At 64.9% G+C, this 16,117-nt stretch overlaps 4 protein-coding genes across 4 annotated transcripts in view; 3 read left to right on the top strand and 1 right to left on the bottom strand.

Annotated features, from left to right (window-relative positions):
• Positions 1–4,820, top strand: part of EMIHUDRAFT_438048 (hypothetical protein) — a 5,550-nt gene extending 730 nt beyond the window's left edge. Inside the window, exons 2-18 of the mRNA XM_005762193.1 lie at positions 366–380; positions 445–633; positions 877–1,152; positions 1,396–1,495; positions 1,573–1,615; positions 1,684–1,767; positions 1,974–2,099; positions 2,238–2,382; positions 2,508–2,655; positions 2,731–2,782; positions 2,851–2,962; positions 3,033–3,164; positions 3,262–3,306; positions 3,376–3,433; positions 3,728–4,005; positions 4,077–4,175; positions 4,414–4,820. Coding sequence (XP_005762250.1) covers positions 366–380; positions 445–633; positions 877–1,152; positions 1,396–1,495; positions 1,573–1,615; positions 1,684–1,767; positions 1,974–2,099; positions 2,238–2,382; positions 2,508–2,655; positions 2,731–2,782; positions 2,851–2,962; positions 3,033–3,164; positions 3,262–3,306; positions 3,376–3,433; positions 3,728–4,005; positions 4,077–4,175; positions 4,414–4,470 — 1,959 coding nt within the window. The 3' untranslated portion in view covers positions 4,471–4,820. The remainder of the gene's footprint in view (positions 1–365; positions 381–444; positions 634–876; positions 1,153–1,395; positions 1,496–1,572; positions 1,616–1,683; positions 1,768–1,973; positions 2,100–2,237; positions 2,383–2,507; positions 2,656–2,730; positions 2,783–2,850; positions 2,963–3,032; positions 3,165–3,261; positions 3,307–3,375; positions 3,434–3,727; positions 4,006–4,076; positions 4,176–4,413) is intronic.
• Positions 4,821–4,831: 11 nt separating this feature from the next.
• Positions 4,832–7,068, bottom strand: EMIHUDRAFT_465378 (hypothetical protein). The gene is made up of 3 exons (XM_005762194.1): positions 6,886–7,068; positions 5,693–6,819; positions 4,832–5,474 (listed from the first exon to the last, which is right to left on the bottom strand). The coding sequence occupies exons 1-3, from the start codon at positions 7,024–7,026 to the stop codon at positions 5,213–5,215; spliced, it is 1,530 nt and encodes a 509-aa protein (XP_005762251.1). The 5' UTR covers positions 7,027–7,068; the 3' UTR covers positions 4,832–5,212.
• A 433-nt stretch (positions 7,069–7,501) lies between these two features.
• EMIHUDRAFT_452838 (hypothetical protein) lies at positions 7,502–8,100 on the top strand (the record flags this gene model as incomplete). Its single annotated transcript, XM_005762195.1, has 1 exon — positions 7,502–8,100. One exon carries the CDS (start codon positions 7,502–7,504, stop codon positions 7,913–7,915), a length of 414 nt encoding a protein of 137 aa, XP_005762252.1. The 3' UTR covers positions 7,916–8,100.
• Positions 8,101–9,929: 1,829 nt separating this feature from the next.
• GR1 (glutathione reductase) lies at positions 9,930–12,284 on the top strand (the record flags this gene model as incomplete). The annotated part of the gene is made up of 7 exons (XM_005762196.1): positions 9,930–10,151; positions 10,251–10,595; positions 10,675–10,908; positions 11,057–11,160; positions 11,431–11,575; positions 11,758–11,979; positions 12,033–12,284. 7 exons carry the CDS (start codon positions 9,930–9,932, stop codon positions 12,282–12,284), a joined length of 1,524 nt encoding a protein of 507 aa, XP_005762253.1.
• Positions 12,285–16,117: the final 3,833 nt, after the last annotated feature.

The following is a 16,117-nucleotide window of genomic DNA, read 5'->3' on the forward strand; positions in this document are numbered from 1 at the left end:
CTCCACCCTCCCGCCCTGCCTCCGTGCGTATCCCGTCCTCCGGGCCTCTCCCTGCGTCCCTGCCTACCTGCTTTTCCCTGCCTACCGGCCTAGCCCCCCCCCCCCCCCTCCCTCCCTCCCTCCCTCCCTCCCTGCCTCCCCTCCTTCCCGCCCGCCTGCCCGCCCGCCCTCCCACCCTCTCCGCCTCTCCCTCTCCCACCGCTTCCCGCCTCGCCGCCGCCTCCCGCCTCCCTCCTCCCGCCTCCCGACCACGACAACCACCGCGTAAGCGCCTCCTCTCCGCCACCTCCTTCCCTGCCTCCTCCTCCGCCACCCGCGCCAAAAAGAGAAAACAAGACCGCCTCCTTTTCTGTCCTCCGCCGCAGGTGGTCCAGCGGGTGGTCGAGCTGCAGGCGACGGCGTATCTCCCCGTATCTCCCCCCACACCTCCCCACATCTCGTGTGGTCGAGCTGCAGGCGACGGCGCGGCTGTGTATCGTCAAGGACCAGCTGACTGCGCACGACATTGCGAACCGCATCCTCAGGAAGGAGAACTTCATGGTGGCCCTCGTCAACCAGAAGCTGCTGCCCATCGAGCCGCTGCCGGGCTTGCGCCTGTCGGTGATGACCAAGACGCTCGAGTGGGCGCTCGAGGTCTGCGGGAGATGTGGGGAGATGCGGGGAGAGATGTGGGGAGATGTGGGGAGATGTGGGGAGATGTGGGGAGATGTCGAGTGGGCGCTCGAGTCTGCTTCCTCGGCGTCCATGCCACGGCCACGACACGCCCGCGACACGCCCGCGACACTTCGGAGACACTTCCGCGACTCGTCCACGACACGTCCGCGACACGTCCTGTCCCCCCCCCCCCCCTCCCCCCTCCCCCCCCCCTTCCTCGAGGTTTGCCTTCTCGACGCGATGTTTGACGGGTCAGGCTTCCGGATCAGACCCTCCTTCACGCAGGACGTGCGAGGGCTGCAGCGGCGGCTCTTCGCGTGCGGCGCGCTGACGCTGCTACTCTCGCCCTTCATCGCCGCATTCATGCTGCTCTTCTTGTTCCTCAAGCATGCGGAGGAGTTCCACCGCCGCCCCGCCGCCTCCGCTTTCTCGCGCGACTACTCCCTGCACGCGCGCTGGTGCATGCGCGAGTTCAACGAGCTGCCACACCTCTTCGAGGCGCCCCGAGATCGCCCCGAGATCGCCCCGAGATCGCCCCGAGATCGCCCCGAGATCGCCCCGAGATCGCCCCGAGATCGCCCCGAGATCGCCCCGAGATCGCCCCGAGATCGCCCCGAGATCGCCCCGAGATCGCCCCGAGATCGCCCCGAGACTGGACGCCACACTAGGCGCGGGTCCTCGCCTCGGCCTCGGACCCATATCTCCCTCATGTCTCCCCATGTCTCCCCATATCTCCACTAGGCGCGGGTCCTCGCCTCGGCGGCAGACGCGAGCGCCTACGTGCGCCAGTTCCCCACGCCGCTGCTCACGCTGGTCGCCCGTTTCGTCACTTTCATCGTCGGCTCGTCTCGCCGCCCGCGCTGATGGGCCTCGGCCCCCTCCTCACTTCCTCATGCGCCTTGCGAGTGGCGCGGGTAGGCTCGCTCGCCGCAGTGCTGATCGGGCTCTCTCTCATCAACGAGTCCGCCCTCCTCCTCTGCCGCATCTCGAGCTGTGAAGGAAGAGCTGTGAATGAGGAGCTGTGAGCAGGTCCGTCCTCGTCTTCTACCGCATCTCGCCCGACGCGCTCTTCGGCGAGGCTGCGGCGCCGCGCCAGGGATTCAACCTGCTGTGGTGGCGACCTCCCCGTCTCTCCCCGTCTCTCCCCGTCTCTCCCCATCTCTCCCCATCTCTCCCCACACCTCCCCACACCTCCCCATCTCTCCCCACATCTCCCCGCATCTCCCCGCATCTCCCCGCATCTCCCCGCATCTCCCCGCATCTCCCCGCATCTCCCCGCATCTCCCCGCATCTCCCCGCATCTCCCCGCATCTCGGCAGGTGGCTCGCCGTCTCCTCCACCATCCTCGCCATCTCGCGCGCTTTCTCCGACCCTCCCAACGCGCCCCTCCACCCCGAGGCCTTGCTGCAGTCCGTCGCGCGTCACACGCACTATCGGCCTGCGAGGTGGCGGTCTCCCCGTCTCTCCCCGACACCTCCCCACACCTCCCCCACATCTCCCCCACATCTCCCCCACATCTCCCCCACATCTCCCCCACATCTCCCCCACACCTTCCCCACATCTCCCCGTCTCTCCCCTGCGAGGTGGCGGGGCAAGGGGCACACGCGAGCCGTCTACGACGAGTTTGTCTGCCTGTACCAGTACCGCGTCTGGCTGCTGCTCCAGGAGATCCTCGGCTGCCTCACCGCGCCGCTCGTCCTCTGCCTCGCCCTCCCCGCGCGCGCGGAGGAGCGCGCTCGAGCATGCCCCCACAGCCCTCTGACCCCGCCCCTCTCGCCAGTCTCGACCCATGCCCAGCCCCCTCGGAGGTGCTCGACTTCTCTCCCCCCCCTCCCCGCCTCTCCCCCACCTAGGAGCTGCTCGAGTTTGTGCGCGCCTTCACCGTCCATGTCGACGGCGTGGGACACGTCTGCGGATTCGCGCTGTTTGACTTCGAGCGGCACGGCGACACGCGCTACGGCGCCCCCGTCGCGGGCGCGCCCGCGCACCGCTCGCGCGACGGCAAGATGGGAGGGGCCGTACCTGGACTTGAACCAAGTAGCAGCCCCTCACTGGCCATCACTCATTCCTCCTCAGGCAAGATGGAGAAGTCCTACCTCAACTTCAAGCTGCACCACCCGTCGTGGCGGCGCGGCGATGGCGAGGCGAGGCTCCCGCGATGTCTTCAGCCGTCAACCAGTCATCATTCATCACCAGGCGCGACGCGGGCGAAGTGCTCATCGACCGTATCGCGGGCCCCGGCAGTGTCGCTGCGGTGCAGCAGCTGGCGGCAGCAGCGGCAAGCAGCTCGCCCGACCAGCTCGCAGCGGCGCAGCTCACCGCACCACCCACGGAGCTGAACCCACACTGGATTCGAGACTCTGGAGGTATGGGACTAGGCGCAGCTCGCCGCCGCCCAACTCGCCGCCGCCGCCGGCTCGTACACGCGCGACCTCGCCTCGCCGCTTGCGGACGGCGACGAGCCCCCCTCGCAGCGGCGCGCGGCGGCGGGCGGGGCAGCTGGTGCGGAGGTTGGCGCCGCCACCGACCAGCAGCCCGATGGGCCATCTCTCCCCGCATCTCTCCCCCCATCTCCCCCCCCTCCCCCCCTCCTCTCTCTCTGCCCAGGTTGGCGCCGCCACTGACTACCAGCCGATGGGCCAGAGCCTGCCGGCGCTCGAGCCGGGGGTGGGGACCGCGGCCTCGGAACCTTCTAGGAACCTTCTAGGAACCTTCTCCTAGGCGCTCGAGCCGGGGGTGGGGACCGCGGCCTCGGCCGCTTTCATGCGATCGTCCCTCGGCGCGAGCCTAGACAGAGATCTGGGGAGATCTGGGGGAGATATGGGGACATCTGGCCCGCTCGTCCCTCGGCGCGAGCCTATAGACAGAGATATGGGGAGATATCGGGAGACATCGGGAGATATGGGGAGATATGGCCCGCTCGTCCCTCGGCGCGAGCGGGCTGCGGAAGGGCTCATGGGCTATGACGTGGAGTGGGAAGCATGAGCCGTGCATGGTGATTCACCAGGGGAGATATGAGGGAGATATGAGGGAGATATGGGGGAGATATGAGCCGTGCATGATGACTCACCAGGCGCGAGCGGCTTGATGCTGCTCGCGCGCTCGTCGGTGCATGCCGATGCGGGCGGGCGGAGTGGCGCCGCAGCAGGCGGGTTCGCTCTCGGCGCGTCGTTTCCGGGCGTGCCAGCTGGCGCCGTCTCGAGCGAGCTGCAGTCGGAGCAGCTGACGTCAGACATGATGGGCCTACTCGACCAGCATTTCGTCGCCCACTCGTGCGGCGGCGGTGCGCGCGGTGGCGGCGGCGGTGCGCCGGCGCCGTTCCGCGCAGAGGAGCAGCCGCTGCAGCCGCCGGTCGGTGGAGCAGCTCGAGCCGAAGACATGACCACGACACGTCCATGACACGTCCGAGACATGTCCTGTAGCCTCCGGCTCAGGAGCTCGAGCTGAGCAGCAGCCACAACGTGAGAGGCGGCGCCGCCGGCGCCGAGGCGGGCCTTCCCGTGGCGGCGCCCTCGGAGCAGGAGCAGCCCCGCCCCGATGAGGCCTAGACACTCCCGAGACACTCCCGAGACACTCCCGAGACACTCCCGAGACACTTCCGAGACACTTCCGAGACACTCCCGAGACACTTCCGAGACGCTTCCTACACACGTCCCAAAAGGGGGGGGGGGCGCTTGCGTCTGGGCCTCGGCCCTCGACTTCGACCCCGCACGCACCCGCGCCCTTCCCGAGCCGAACCTTCTCGGAACCTTCCCGCAGACCTCTCCGTCGAGCTCTTCGCCCGACTTGGCGTCGCAAGCGGACCACCAGGTCTGACAAATGGCTGCCGCACTCCGGTCCGTGGACGCTGCAAAACGCCGTGCGGGCTCTGTTTGGAGCTTGCCCGGCGCGGGGACCCCCTCGTCCACAGTCTCTTCCACATTCTCTTCCGCATTCTTCCGCTCGAGGGGAGGGGGCTGCATCCTCGCGGTCGTATCGTCGCGCAGGCATCGCCACACCTCTACAATCCCCCCCCCCCCCCCCCCCACACACGTAAGCCCCTGCGCGCTCTGTATATGCCCCAGCCGCTTCGCCCGCCACACGGGCGCGAGGTTTTGCCCCGGTGCCACTGTCCGGGCGTCTCTTTTGCAAGTTTTAGCTCTGGTCGAGAAAGAAGGACACGAGGGAAAATGCGTTTCCTCTGACACGCCTCACGATTAACACTCCAGCATCAAAAACCACCATGCACCAACCCGGGTTTGCCCCCCGCCACAGTGTGTGCACACAGAAAGGGCAACAAACAGTGAGACAGGAATTGCACACACTCAACACACAGCGAACGTGCTGCGAACGTGCGAGTCAGAGCGCGCGACCAACCTCCAGCGGCCTTCCGACCCTGCCTCCCCCTTCCGCTTCCCTCGCTCCGCTCCCGACTGCACATGCCATCATGCCCGTGGGTCCGACCCGCACAAGGCGCAGGCACACTGCCACAAGGCACAGAGCGAGCGCGCGGCTCCACCCCGAGACAATCGGCCCAACGCCTGCACGCCACGCGGGGATCACGCCGCCTGGTTCTCGCCTACACCCTGGCCTTTCGCTTCCCCTCCGCCTTGGAGTAGGGCGGCGGCGCGGGTAGCGCTGGCGGCGCGGGTAGCGCTGGCGGCGCGGGTAGCGCTGGCGGCGCGGCTGCTGGCGGCGCCTGCACGGCGCCCGCTGGGTCGGAGAGTGTGCAGCTCGACGCGTCGCGCGGAGGCAGCGGGTCGGGCTCGCTCACCGCGGGCTCGCCCCAGGAGATGTCTTTCGGGGGCCGGTCCGCGTAGTCCATCAGCTTGTCCATCAGCCTGCGCGCGTGTGTGTGCGTGTGTGTGCGTGTGCGTGTGCGTGTGCGTGTGCGGGAGTGTGTGTGTGTGTGTGTGTGTGTGTGTGTGTGTGTGTGTGTGTGTGTGTGTGTGTGTGTGTGTGTGTGTGTGTGTGTGTGTGTGTGTGTGTGGTTTTGCATCCCCCGCCGGCATGGGGCATGCATGGGCGCGGTGTCGGCTGCCCGCCGTGGCCCCCGCACCTCTCCGCTGTGGTGAAGCCGTGCCACGACTTGGCGAGCTGGCCGGTGGCCGGGTCGAGGAGGCCGATGTGGGGGAAGGTCGCGTCCTCCCGCAGGTAGTGTCGGCAGTACGTCGCCCCCTCCTCCGAGTCGAAGTAGCGCTGCCACAAGAGGAAGGACGAGCCGAGGACCGCACGCAGGCCCTCGTCGGTCCACGTGTCGGCGTTGAGCTGCTGCGAGGCGAACTCGGTCGGCGACTGGATGTTGACGAGCAGCCAGCGCGACTGCTGCCGCCCGGTCAGCCGCAGCTCCTCGAACGAGCCCACGAAGCAGACCTCCGTCGGCGGCCGGTAAATCTCGGACAGGTTGTTTGCGCGCTTCGGAAGGCCAACCATGGCGCCGTGGAAGCTCTCGTGGTCGCCCACCGCCCGCGCCGGCTCGTCCCGCCGCGGCGGCGGCGGTGGCGGGCTGAAGGCCGGCGAGGTGCGCCTCCCGCCCGTCCGCTCGTGCCAGGGGCAAGTACAGGTCCGTCTGATCCCGGCTGCTTCGGCGCGCTTTAGGATGTCTTGGCAGCGCGCGCGGTCATCGGGGTCCACGGGGGGCCACTCCTCGTCGTCGGAAGCCAGCGCCCACTCGTACGCCTTGTCGCCCTCCTCGTCGGCGAGGTTGGGGTCGGCGCCGTGGTGGAGGAGGAGCTCAAGGATCTCGTGATGCCCGGATCCGGCGGCGTGCATGAGGGGGGTGGTGTACCCGTCCGGGAAGAGTTGGGGAGCTCCTTCGTCGCCGCCCATCACCTTGGGAAAGTCCACCGGCGAGCCGTGAGTGAGCAGAATTTCCGCACTCGCGGTGTAGTTGTTCATGGCACACTCGAGGAGAGGCCAGAGGTCGGTCGTATCCAAGCCCATGTGGGATGCGGGACAGAAGTACGAGAGGAGCGTGGGCTGGCGGCCGAGCGCCGCCTCCCACTCGTCGCTCTGCAGAAAATTCTTCAATTCCTCCGGCTTTTGCACCAAATCCAGCACCTTTTTCGTTGCGTCCCAGTCGCTTTCGCTAATCGACCTGGACAGTTCGTCGAGGCCGAGCAGGTCCCGCAGCTCGAGTTGCGAGTAGCGACGGCGAGATGGGCTCTGCGGCGGCAGCCCCGGTACCTGGATACGCGGGCGCTGCTGCTCGGTCGCGCGTGAGAGCGTGCAAAGGAAGGAGCGAGGCTGCACCGGGATGGTTTCGCCCTCGTAGTACAGATCAAGAGCTCGATAAGCTGAGCCGCCGCCGCTCTCGAGAAGACGCTCGGCCTCGGCCTCCGTGCAGCCGATGACAGCTTGGATCGCTTCGACTTGACTGTCGACTGCCGACATCTGCCAGGGCGTGGCCCTACGAGCGCGGGCTCAAGCAATTTGCCTCAGCCTTCAGCGTGAGCCGATCAGAATTGAAATGGAATTCTTTTCAGTGCGGTGTTAGTGCCAGTCCCGACCAGTGTCGTGCGAGGGAGCTTTGTTGTAAAATTCTTTTCAGTGTATGTGGCTCTTACGGACATTCCCGTAGGTAGGTAGGAGGACTCAGCTGACAGGGTTTTAGGGGGGGTACCTCACGCATACCGCGCTGGTGTCCCAAGGTTGCACCTCGCCTCCATGGCGCCGAGATGAGAGGCGCAGAGACAGAAGGACGTGTGAAGAGAAGGGAAGAAAGGACGTGTGAAGAGAAGGGAAGAAAGACGTGTGAGGAGAAGGCGTGTCTCATGCGACCGCCATGAGAATATCCTGCTTCTTGGAAATTTTTTCTGGCCCGGTGTGCGTCCCCGGTAGTTTCACGCAAGTCCCGCGCGCTCCCAAAATGGAGCTCACGACGGGGCCGGAGCGCATTTTTAAGCTGTGCGTGGCCGATGAGTCAGCCAGGTTCCAGGCTGCCGGCACGATTCGCAGTGAGCTTGACGCGGCCGACGGTTTCATTCACCTCTCCGACCGCACGTCTGCGCCAGTGGTCGCCGGCCTGTTCTTCTCCACCGCGAAGGACCTCAGGCTCATCGAGCTGGCGTCGTCGAAGCTCGCACCGTTGTCGTGGGTAGTGGGCAAGATGGGCGATGCGGCGCCCACGCCAGCCGAGGGAGAGCTTGCGATACACTACCTCATTCCGGAGGGATGCGTGCACGTGTTCGGCGCTGGTGGCGTTCCGACGAGCGCCATCGTGCGAGAGGAGGCCGTGCCGCTCGGGGCGGACGGCAAGCACGTCTTTCCTGACTGGCTTTAGAGATTGGTATCTGTGGTCCGTGTTCTTCTTTCCTGAACCATCACTTCACCCGGAGATCACCGCTGTGCGGCGGCTCTGGCCGTTGTGGCCTTCGGCCGGTGTCTCTTAGAGTCGACAGCGCAATACACACAGGAGCTGTACAGGCGAATTTGATAGTTTGCTGACGAAATGGAAAGGCTATATGAGAGTGCTGTAGCCGTGGTCACTGCCCAGCACACTCCTCAGCTCCTCTCATGCTAAATGCAGCCGCCAGCTTGCCGCCGCCAGCCCGCCACAGGTCCGTGGACGCGTGGACCGCGCGTGCGGAGCCCGCTGGTGCTGCGCGGTCCTCTGAGGACCTATGGGAACACTTGCAAATCCACGTACCCGCGGCCGCGGGCGCTCGCTGCCATCAAGAATCACAAGGACTGGCACGCGCACCAGGAGCTCGTCAAGGCGCGGGATGTGCACGTCAAGAACAACCCGTCCCTCGGAGACAGCGCCGTCAACAACCGCGAAGCCGCGCGCTTCGTCTCCGCCTCAACGCCTTTCGCCGGCAAGGCCTTCGATGTCCGTGTCGACGGTACGTACGCCACCGCCCTCTCCTCCGACACCCTCCAAGACGAGCTCCAGCGAAAGCTCGGCCTTTGGCTCTCCGCGGCGCTTCCCACCCTTCGGTTCGCGCTCGAGCGGGGCATGCCAGTCGATTTCTTCGGCGACTACCTTTACAACAAGGCCCACCACCGGCGGCCCCACGACGGCGTCCTCGCCGCCTGGGCGGACGCGATGCGCGCCCCGGCCAACGCGCCGGTCGTGCACGGCGACAAGGAGAAACCAGAGCTCACCCGGCAGTACAACGAGGGGTACAAGGTCGACCTCGCGGAACCCCATGCGGGACCGGGAGGATGCGATGACGTGAATGAAATCAAGCTCTGGACGCCCCTCCTCAAGACCTCCTCGCCGGGCATTGGCAACGCCTCGAGTGGCGGCACGCCCGCCTCCGTTGGCCACTCCTACGCCTTCGGCAACACCGAAGAAAAGGCCCGCCGCCTGAACATGGGCTGCAAGGCGCGCGGGCAGCCCGGCCAACCCTTCGACCACAAGACCGGCCACGGCTACGTCAAGGCGCATCGCGGTTTCTACCACGACGCGATCTTTGTCAAGCGCAACAACTTCAACCTGCTGCTCCACGAGACGTTCGGCGGCGGCTTCTCGCCCACCGCCGTTCTCAAGCTGCGCCGCCTCGCGCGCAAAGTCGCGCGCGGCAGCGTTGACCGCACGGCCTACTCGCCCAAGTACTCGCTCTCTTTTATGTCCCACCATGCAGAGCGCATCTCTCTCTCTGTTGTGCGAGGCGTGAACCGCGCCATTCGCTCTCACCTGGCAACCCTGTCTGCACGTCTCGCGCGCGCGTGAACAGGGCTCCAGGCCCCAAATTACGTGTGAGTGTTAGAGTTGTTTGGTATTGCTAAAAATCTCTCTCAAACTATGGGAACACAAACTCTCTCTCTCTCTCTCTCTCTCTCTCTCTCTCTCTCTCTCTCCTATGTATGGGTGGAGGCGGGACAGGAGTGAAAGCACGCTTAGGCTCCTCGATCAAACCCCTATCCCGGTACTGCTCCAGGAGCAGATCGCGCACATCACCATCACGCATCAGTGAGAAAAAAGAAAGAAAACAGACAACCCAAGGGAGGGATGGGAGGACGGCACGCCGCCACCACACAGGGATTTTAAGGAGAGGAGTGTGGTGCTAGCGTGCTAGCCGTCGCCCACCCTCGGGCGTCTACCACTTCCTATCTCTCTTCGCAGTTTCTCACCAATTCTCGCAGCGACCTTCATGCCACCTCTCGTTCTTCTCACTCTCGTCCTCGTTCTCTCCCCTGCTGTTTCGCAAGGACCACATTAATGCACGCCGGGTTTTCTTTCTTTGCGAGCTCGATCCATGCTCTTGGCGATCGCTGCGTCCGCTCTTGCCCCGCGCCTCGCGCTGCGCGCTGCGCCCGGCGCGTCGCCGCATGCCGCCTCGTGCGTCCGCATGGCGGCGCCGGAGGAGTTTGATTACCTCGTCATCGGCGGCGGCTCCGGCGGCATCGCTTCTGCGCGGCGGGCGGCAGCGCACGGCGCCAGGGCGTGCGTGATCGAGCGCTCGCGGTTGAATACATGTCCAGCCGAAGAGGTCCCAGATAACAAGAAGGTGATGTTTAACGCGGCGACCGTCCTCGAGATGATCCACCAGTCGGAGGGCTACGGCATCTCGGTGAGAAGGGCACCTCCCGCACACCTCCGCACACCTCGGGCACTCGCCGGCACACCGGCCGCCCGACGGCAGCCGAGCCCGCGCGCCGGACGCCGCCAGGTGGGCGGGGCGAGCTTCGACATGAAGGCCATCAAGGCCAAGCGCGACGCGTACGTGACGCGCCTCAACGGCATCTACGCAAACAACTTGGCAAACTCGGACGTGACGTTTGTCGAGGGCGACGCTCGCTTCACCGGCCCAAAGACGGTGGCGGTCGGCGACCGCACTCTGACCGGCAAGGCAGTGCTCATCGCTGTGGGCGGCCGCCCCTCCGTCCCTGACATCCCTGGCGCAGCAGAGCTCGGCATCACTTCGGACGGCTTCTTCGAGCTCGACTCCGTCCCCGACCGCGTCGCCGTGATCGGGTCCGGCTACATCGCGGTCGAGCTCGCCGGGATCCTGCAGGTACAAAGAGATTCGGAGAGTCGGTCGGAGACTGGTCGAGATCCGGTCGAGATGCCATCTCCCCGTGATCTCCCCGCAGGTGCTCGGCTCCAAGGTCGACCTCTTCATTCGGGGCGCGACGCCGCTGCGCTCGATGGAGTCGGACGTGGTCGAGCGGCTGGTGGGGGAGATGGAGGCGGCGGGCATCACGATCGTGCGCGGCGAGGCGGAGGCGATCAGCGGCGACGCGGCCTCGAAGACGGTCGTTCTCAAAGACGGGAAGGGCGAGCACGGCGGGTACGGGCAGGTGCTGTTTGCGACGGGGCGTGAGCCGGTGCCGGCCCGCACCTCGGCCGCACCTCGGCTGCACCTCGGCCTGCAGTCTCGGCTGCACCTCGGCTGCACCTCAGCTTCACTTCGGCCGCACCTCGGCCGCACCTCGGCCGCACCTCGGCTGCACCTCGGCCGCACCTCGGCTTCAGGTGACGGGCTCCCTCGACCTGCCCGCTGCGGGCGTCGAGACGGCGCCGAGTGGGCACATCGTCGTCGACGCGGCGTCGCGCACGTCGAGCGAGGCTGAATTGCAGTGCTCAATCGAGGCACAACAGCGGAGAGGTGAACGAGTGCCCAGTTCTCGTCTAGGGCGTCTACGCGCTCGGAGACGTCATCGGCCGAATCGACCTCACGCCGACCGCCCTAGAAGCGGAACGCGGACGCTTGACTCCCAACTAGCGCTCGCTGTTTTACGTGTTTAGACGTACTCGGCCGCATTCTCCGCCGTATTCGTTGTCTCGTACCCACCCGTACTCACGCGGTGCTCTGAAGACTCTGCACGAGACCGCCCTCCCGCCCCGAGGCTGGCGTATTCAGCACGTAGGCCCACCGCCATCGCGGCGGGCCGGCTGCTGTCGGACCGGCTGTTTGGAGGCGCCTCGGAGGCGGACACGCTGATGGACTACGACTTTGTTCCGACCGTCGTGTTTTCGCACCCGCCGCTCGCGGTCTGCGGACTCACCGAGGCGAGATCTAGCCGAGATCTAGCCGAGATCTGGCCGAGATCTGGCCGAGATCTGGCCGAGATATAGCTCGCGGTCTGCGGGCTGACCGAGGCGGAGCCGATCGCGCGGCGCGGGCGCGACGAGAGATTTGGCGAGATTCGGCGAGATTCGGCGAGATTCGCGAGCAGGCGGAGGCGATCGCGCGGCACGGTCCGGACGCGGTGGCGGTGCACAAGTCGACCTGGGTCAACATGCTCTACTCGCGCGAGTTTTTGGTGGACGGGCAGCACATGCCCAAGACCTTCGCGAAGCTCGTCTGCGTGGGCCCGGAGCAGCGCGTGGTCGGGCTGCACATGATCGGCCTCCCTCGCCACCTGCGAGGCGCGGCCGCCCCGCTCTCCTCCGGGGTACGGCTGCCGTTTCCCCCTGTTTAGGCCTCGCCGTTGACGAGATCCTGCAGGGCTTCGCGCTGGCGATGAAGATGGGCGCGACCAAGGCGGACTTTGACTCTGTCGTCGCCATCCACCCCACCTCCTCCGAGGAGCTGGTTACCATCCCGCCGTGGCAGGCGCATCCAGTCACAGACTCCCCCGCGGAAGTCCTGTGCGCACTTGGCTCACCCTACGGCCGTGCGCAGGCAAAGTACTCTCTGCGGCCCGACGCGTACACGCCGTCGTACGAGGAGGAGCCGGTGCCCGCCAAGGCGCGCTGAAAGGGAGGTTGCGTTTCTCGCGCGGACGGCGGCACCGCGGTTCTGCCCGTTGCAGCCGTGCCGCGCGCACGGCGAGCACAACGCCCGCACACATTGGTCACTGTGCGAGGCAGGGACGATGTGACCGGGCAGTGGCACCAGGGGGGTGACACGCGCCCGGCAAAACACGCAACGATCTTGTGGTTGGTACGGCTTCAATACAACAGCTTGAGGCACACCGCAGCCAGAGCCGCAGACGGGAAGTTTGTGAGTTACTTTCCGGTCCGACTCTAAAATTCTGACATCGCACATCGGCGGTGGTGAGGCGGTGAGGCCCTCTTTTTTCAGTCTCTGCCCCTGCTGTCGCCCTCACCCCCCTCTCTCTCCCACGCGGCACAGTGCACAAACACAATTTTCGCTCTCATCACCCCGTCACGCCTTCACTTCCAGCTGCGGTAGCGGTCTCTTGCCAGCCTGCGGCAGCAGCACCCACCCCTCAGTCGGCGGCAGATCTGAGTCGCTCTTCGCGACGTAGACGCCGCCCCCGGAAGGCTCGTCTATCCACCACTGCCCGTCGCGGGTGTTGCGATAGATGTAGGCGCCGTTCTCGTGCAGGAACCAAGTTTTCTGCTGATCGGCCAGCGATCGCCAGCTCTCCGCTGTCGGCCATCGCATACTCTCACAGACGGCGGCGAAGCCTTTTGGAATCTCCGCGGTCGGGCTCTTGGCTACGAATGAGCCAACCACCGACGGTACGCCAGCCGCCACGATCCGCACCGAGGGCGCCACGGCATCGGGCTACGGGCTAGAGAGCCCTGATATGCGCGTCATCGAATCTTCGCCTCTCGGAACTGGCTCGGCCGTCAGAAAGAATTTCCAGTCTCTATTAGCTCCGAGTTCGATTGCCATACAGACATGGGTGCGAAACAACGACAAGACCAAGGCACGGGCAGAGGAACGAGAGAAGAATATAGGGTGGATAAAGCGCCTGTTCACGGCATGGAGGGTGAGCCACACCGAACGTACCGAGCGAAGAGCCGAGCGGAAGGAGGACGGGGAAGATGACTCCGAGGAGGACGAACCAGTGGAAATCCAGTTGTCAGATGTCACGATGCATCCGAAGGGGACCCCAGCGCCGGCATCATCCGTAGAGGCACGAGTGTTCGAAGAGAGAGTGGACCTGAGCAACAACATGACCTGTAGGCAAATGATCGGAGTGGGAGTCAGAAATGTGGTCCTTGCGCGAGGGGAGCTCGATAGACTCGAGGGGCCAGGATACGCCGCGAGGAGGACGGAGTTGCGCCGAAAGGCGAAAGAAGCCGCGAGAACAAGGGACCGGCAGGCGGCGGCGTCGCAGGACGAGGCAGAAGAGAACAACGCGACAGAGGAGGAAGTGTGACAAGGGAGAGAACGACGAGGGTGGGACGACCGCGAGGTGGCATGAAGGTTGCAGCGAGAATCGGCGAGAGACTGCGAAGAGAGATAGGAAGAGGCAGACTCCCTAGGGTGGGCGACGGCTAGCGCACCACACACCTCTCCTTAAAATCCCTGTGTGGTGGCGGCGTGCCGTCCTCCCATCCCTCCCTTGGGTTGTCTGTTTTCTTTCTTTCTTTCTTTAGAGGGGGCGACGGCTAGCGCACCACACACCTCTCCTTAAAATCCCTGTGTGGTGGCGGCGTGCCGTCCTCCCATCCCTCCCTTGGGTTGTCTGTTTTCTTTCTTTCTTTCTTTTAGAGGGGGCGCTCCGCTGCTAGGGGAAACCTGGAGCGCGGACTAACCCTCGGAGACCCGTGTTTACTTTACGGCCCTTCGCCTGCGAACGCGCACCCCCGGGGCTAGGGCTCTCTTGCCCGTAACCCGATCCCGATCATCCGGCCCGCTGGGTGCGCTTCTCAGCTCCTCGGCCCTGGATGTGAGGCTGATGACTGCACTCCAAGTGCTCCAAGTGCGTAGGACTCCGCGTACAAAGAAAGAATGGGTGAGAAACTGCGAAGAGAGATAGGAAGTGGTAGACGCCCGAGGGTGGGCGACGGCTAGCACCACACTCCTCTCCTTAAAATGGTAGTGATCTAATCACCCGAATACCACGTTCGGATCGCTCCTCATCGCAAACCCTGTCAGCAGTTCACCTACGCGCTACGGGTATGTTCGTAAGAGCTACATACACTGAAAATCCCTGTGTGGTGGCGGCGTGCCGTCCTCCCATCCCTCCCTTGGGTTGTCTGTTTTCTTTCTTTCTTTTCAAAGAAAGAATTCTACAAAAAAACTCCTCGTCCCAGTGTTGTGCAAAGAAAGAAAAACATCTAAATTGGTTTGACCAGTGCAAGGCCAAGCGAGTGCACGCCTTCCATCTGCAGCTCGGCGGCGCGGTTCCTGCCTAAGTAGAGTAGTGTAGGTGCGCCTGAAGCGCCCATTCTACCTGTAGCGCGGCTCGCTAGAGGTCGCCTCGGGGGTCTGTTAAACGAGTCGACAAACAGGGAACAGAGCAGCCGGAAGCAGGTATCCAGAGTCCATCCGCACAGAGAGAGACAAACCGCCCATCAGCATCACGATTGACAAAGGTCGACGTTGCGGCCGTCCCGCACATTTAAACGCGCGCAAAGGGCTCTTGGACTCCAGATAAAATCATGGTAGTAATCCTCATGCTGCCGGGGCCGATCTCGCCCCACCAATCACCGCACTGTCTTGTGGGCTGCGCCAAGATTCTTCAGCTGCGCGTTCGATACCTCGCCGCATCTCCAGCACTTCTGGGTGGCTTTGCCCGAGCTTCGCCTACAGACGAGCCAGCAAGGGTGTATGTACCTGTGGCGAGTGTGAAATTGAAAGTTGGTCTCCCGACGGCGAACGGGCTGCAACACGCTGATTGCTTCCTTTCCCTAAGTACTCGAGTAAGTGCCCGCCACCTAGAGCTCTACATGTATCGGCTTCGCGTCAATACCGGCGGAAATGTGGGATGTCTACCCCAGAAACACTCTACTCGGCAGCTGCGCTGCTCGCCGCGGAGCGGAGACGGCGCTCACAGAACCTGCGGGCGCGGCGTACCCAGCCCCGGAGGCGCTGCCCACGTCGGCTTTTCTTCTGCTCGTCGCCGGCGGCGGCGCCCTGCTGCTAAGACGGTCTCCAGAGCGAGGCGAGTTGCACCGCCGCCGTCGTTGCTGGGTGAAGAACCTCGCTGAGCAACGCCTGTCCGACTGTCAGGCGTGGTGCGGCCGCGGCGAGAGAGCCTTGCCCTCCACTCGCTCGGGTTCTGGACGATGCTGCGGCAAGCGCTGCTGCTGCTGCTGCTCGGGTTTGCTGTGCCACCGGCGCTCGCCTCGGAGGCTCTCGCTGGCGACCTGGCGGAGTGCCCCGGCGCCACTAATCCCATCGGCCTCGTGCTCGACTTCAAGACGGACGACACCAGCGACGATACCAACGTCTTGGGTGGGTTCCCAGGGGACATTGATACCCACTTCTACTCTCCGGTCGCCGCCATCGGGGCGTCCCAGAGCCAGGCCGACGTCGACGAGTGCAACCGCCGTGGCTGGCATCTCGAGGCGGTAGCGGTGGCGCTGCTACTCGCGGCGTGCCGCGGGCTGCTGCATGGGCAGCAGATCAAGAAGGGCCGCAGCCACGCAGCTCGCTCCGGGCATATGCTCGCCAACAACCGTGCTCCCCGAGATAGCATTGTGATCCTCTTCTTCTTCCCGCGGGGTGCTTCATCGGCGGTTTGGAGCACCACCGTCAATTGGACAGACGGAAGTCAGAGATGTTCGAACATGGCCGCTTGGCACGGGCCTGTCGCAACAAGCTTCACATTTCAAAACCCGAGCCAAGTCTCATCGGCAACTCTCACAGCAGGGGCACGGGGCTAC

The sequence above is a fragment of the Emiliania huxleyi genome (assembly GCF_000372725.1).
Source record: "Emiliania huxleyi CCMP1516 unplaced genomic scaffold EMIHUscaffold_69, whole genome shotgun sequence".
Taxonomy (NCBI): Eukaryota; Haptophyta; order Isochrysidales; family Noelaerhabdaceae; genus Emiliania; species Emiliania huxleyi.

Coding starts and splice junctions, on each gene's coding strand:
- EMIHUDRAFT_465378 (XM_005762194.1), bottom strand. CDS start 7,026: ATGTCGGCAGTCGACAGTCAAGTCGAAGCGATCCAAGCTGTCATCGGC. Junction 6,820..6,885: donor ACGAGGGCGAAACCATCCCG/GTGCAGCCTCGC, acceptor CCGCGTATCCAG/GTACCGGGGCTGCCGCCGCA. Junction 5,475..5,692: donor GGCTTCACCACAGCGGAGAG/GTGCGGGGGCCA, acceptor ACACGCGCGCAG/GCTGATGGACAAGCTGATGG.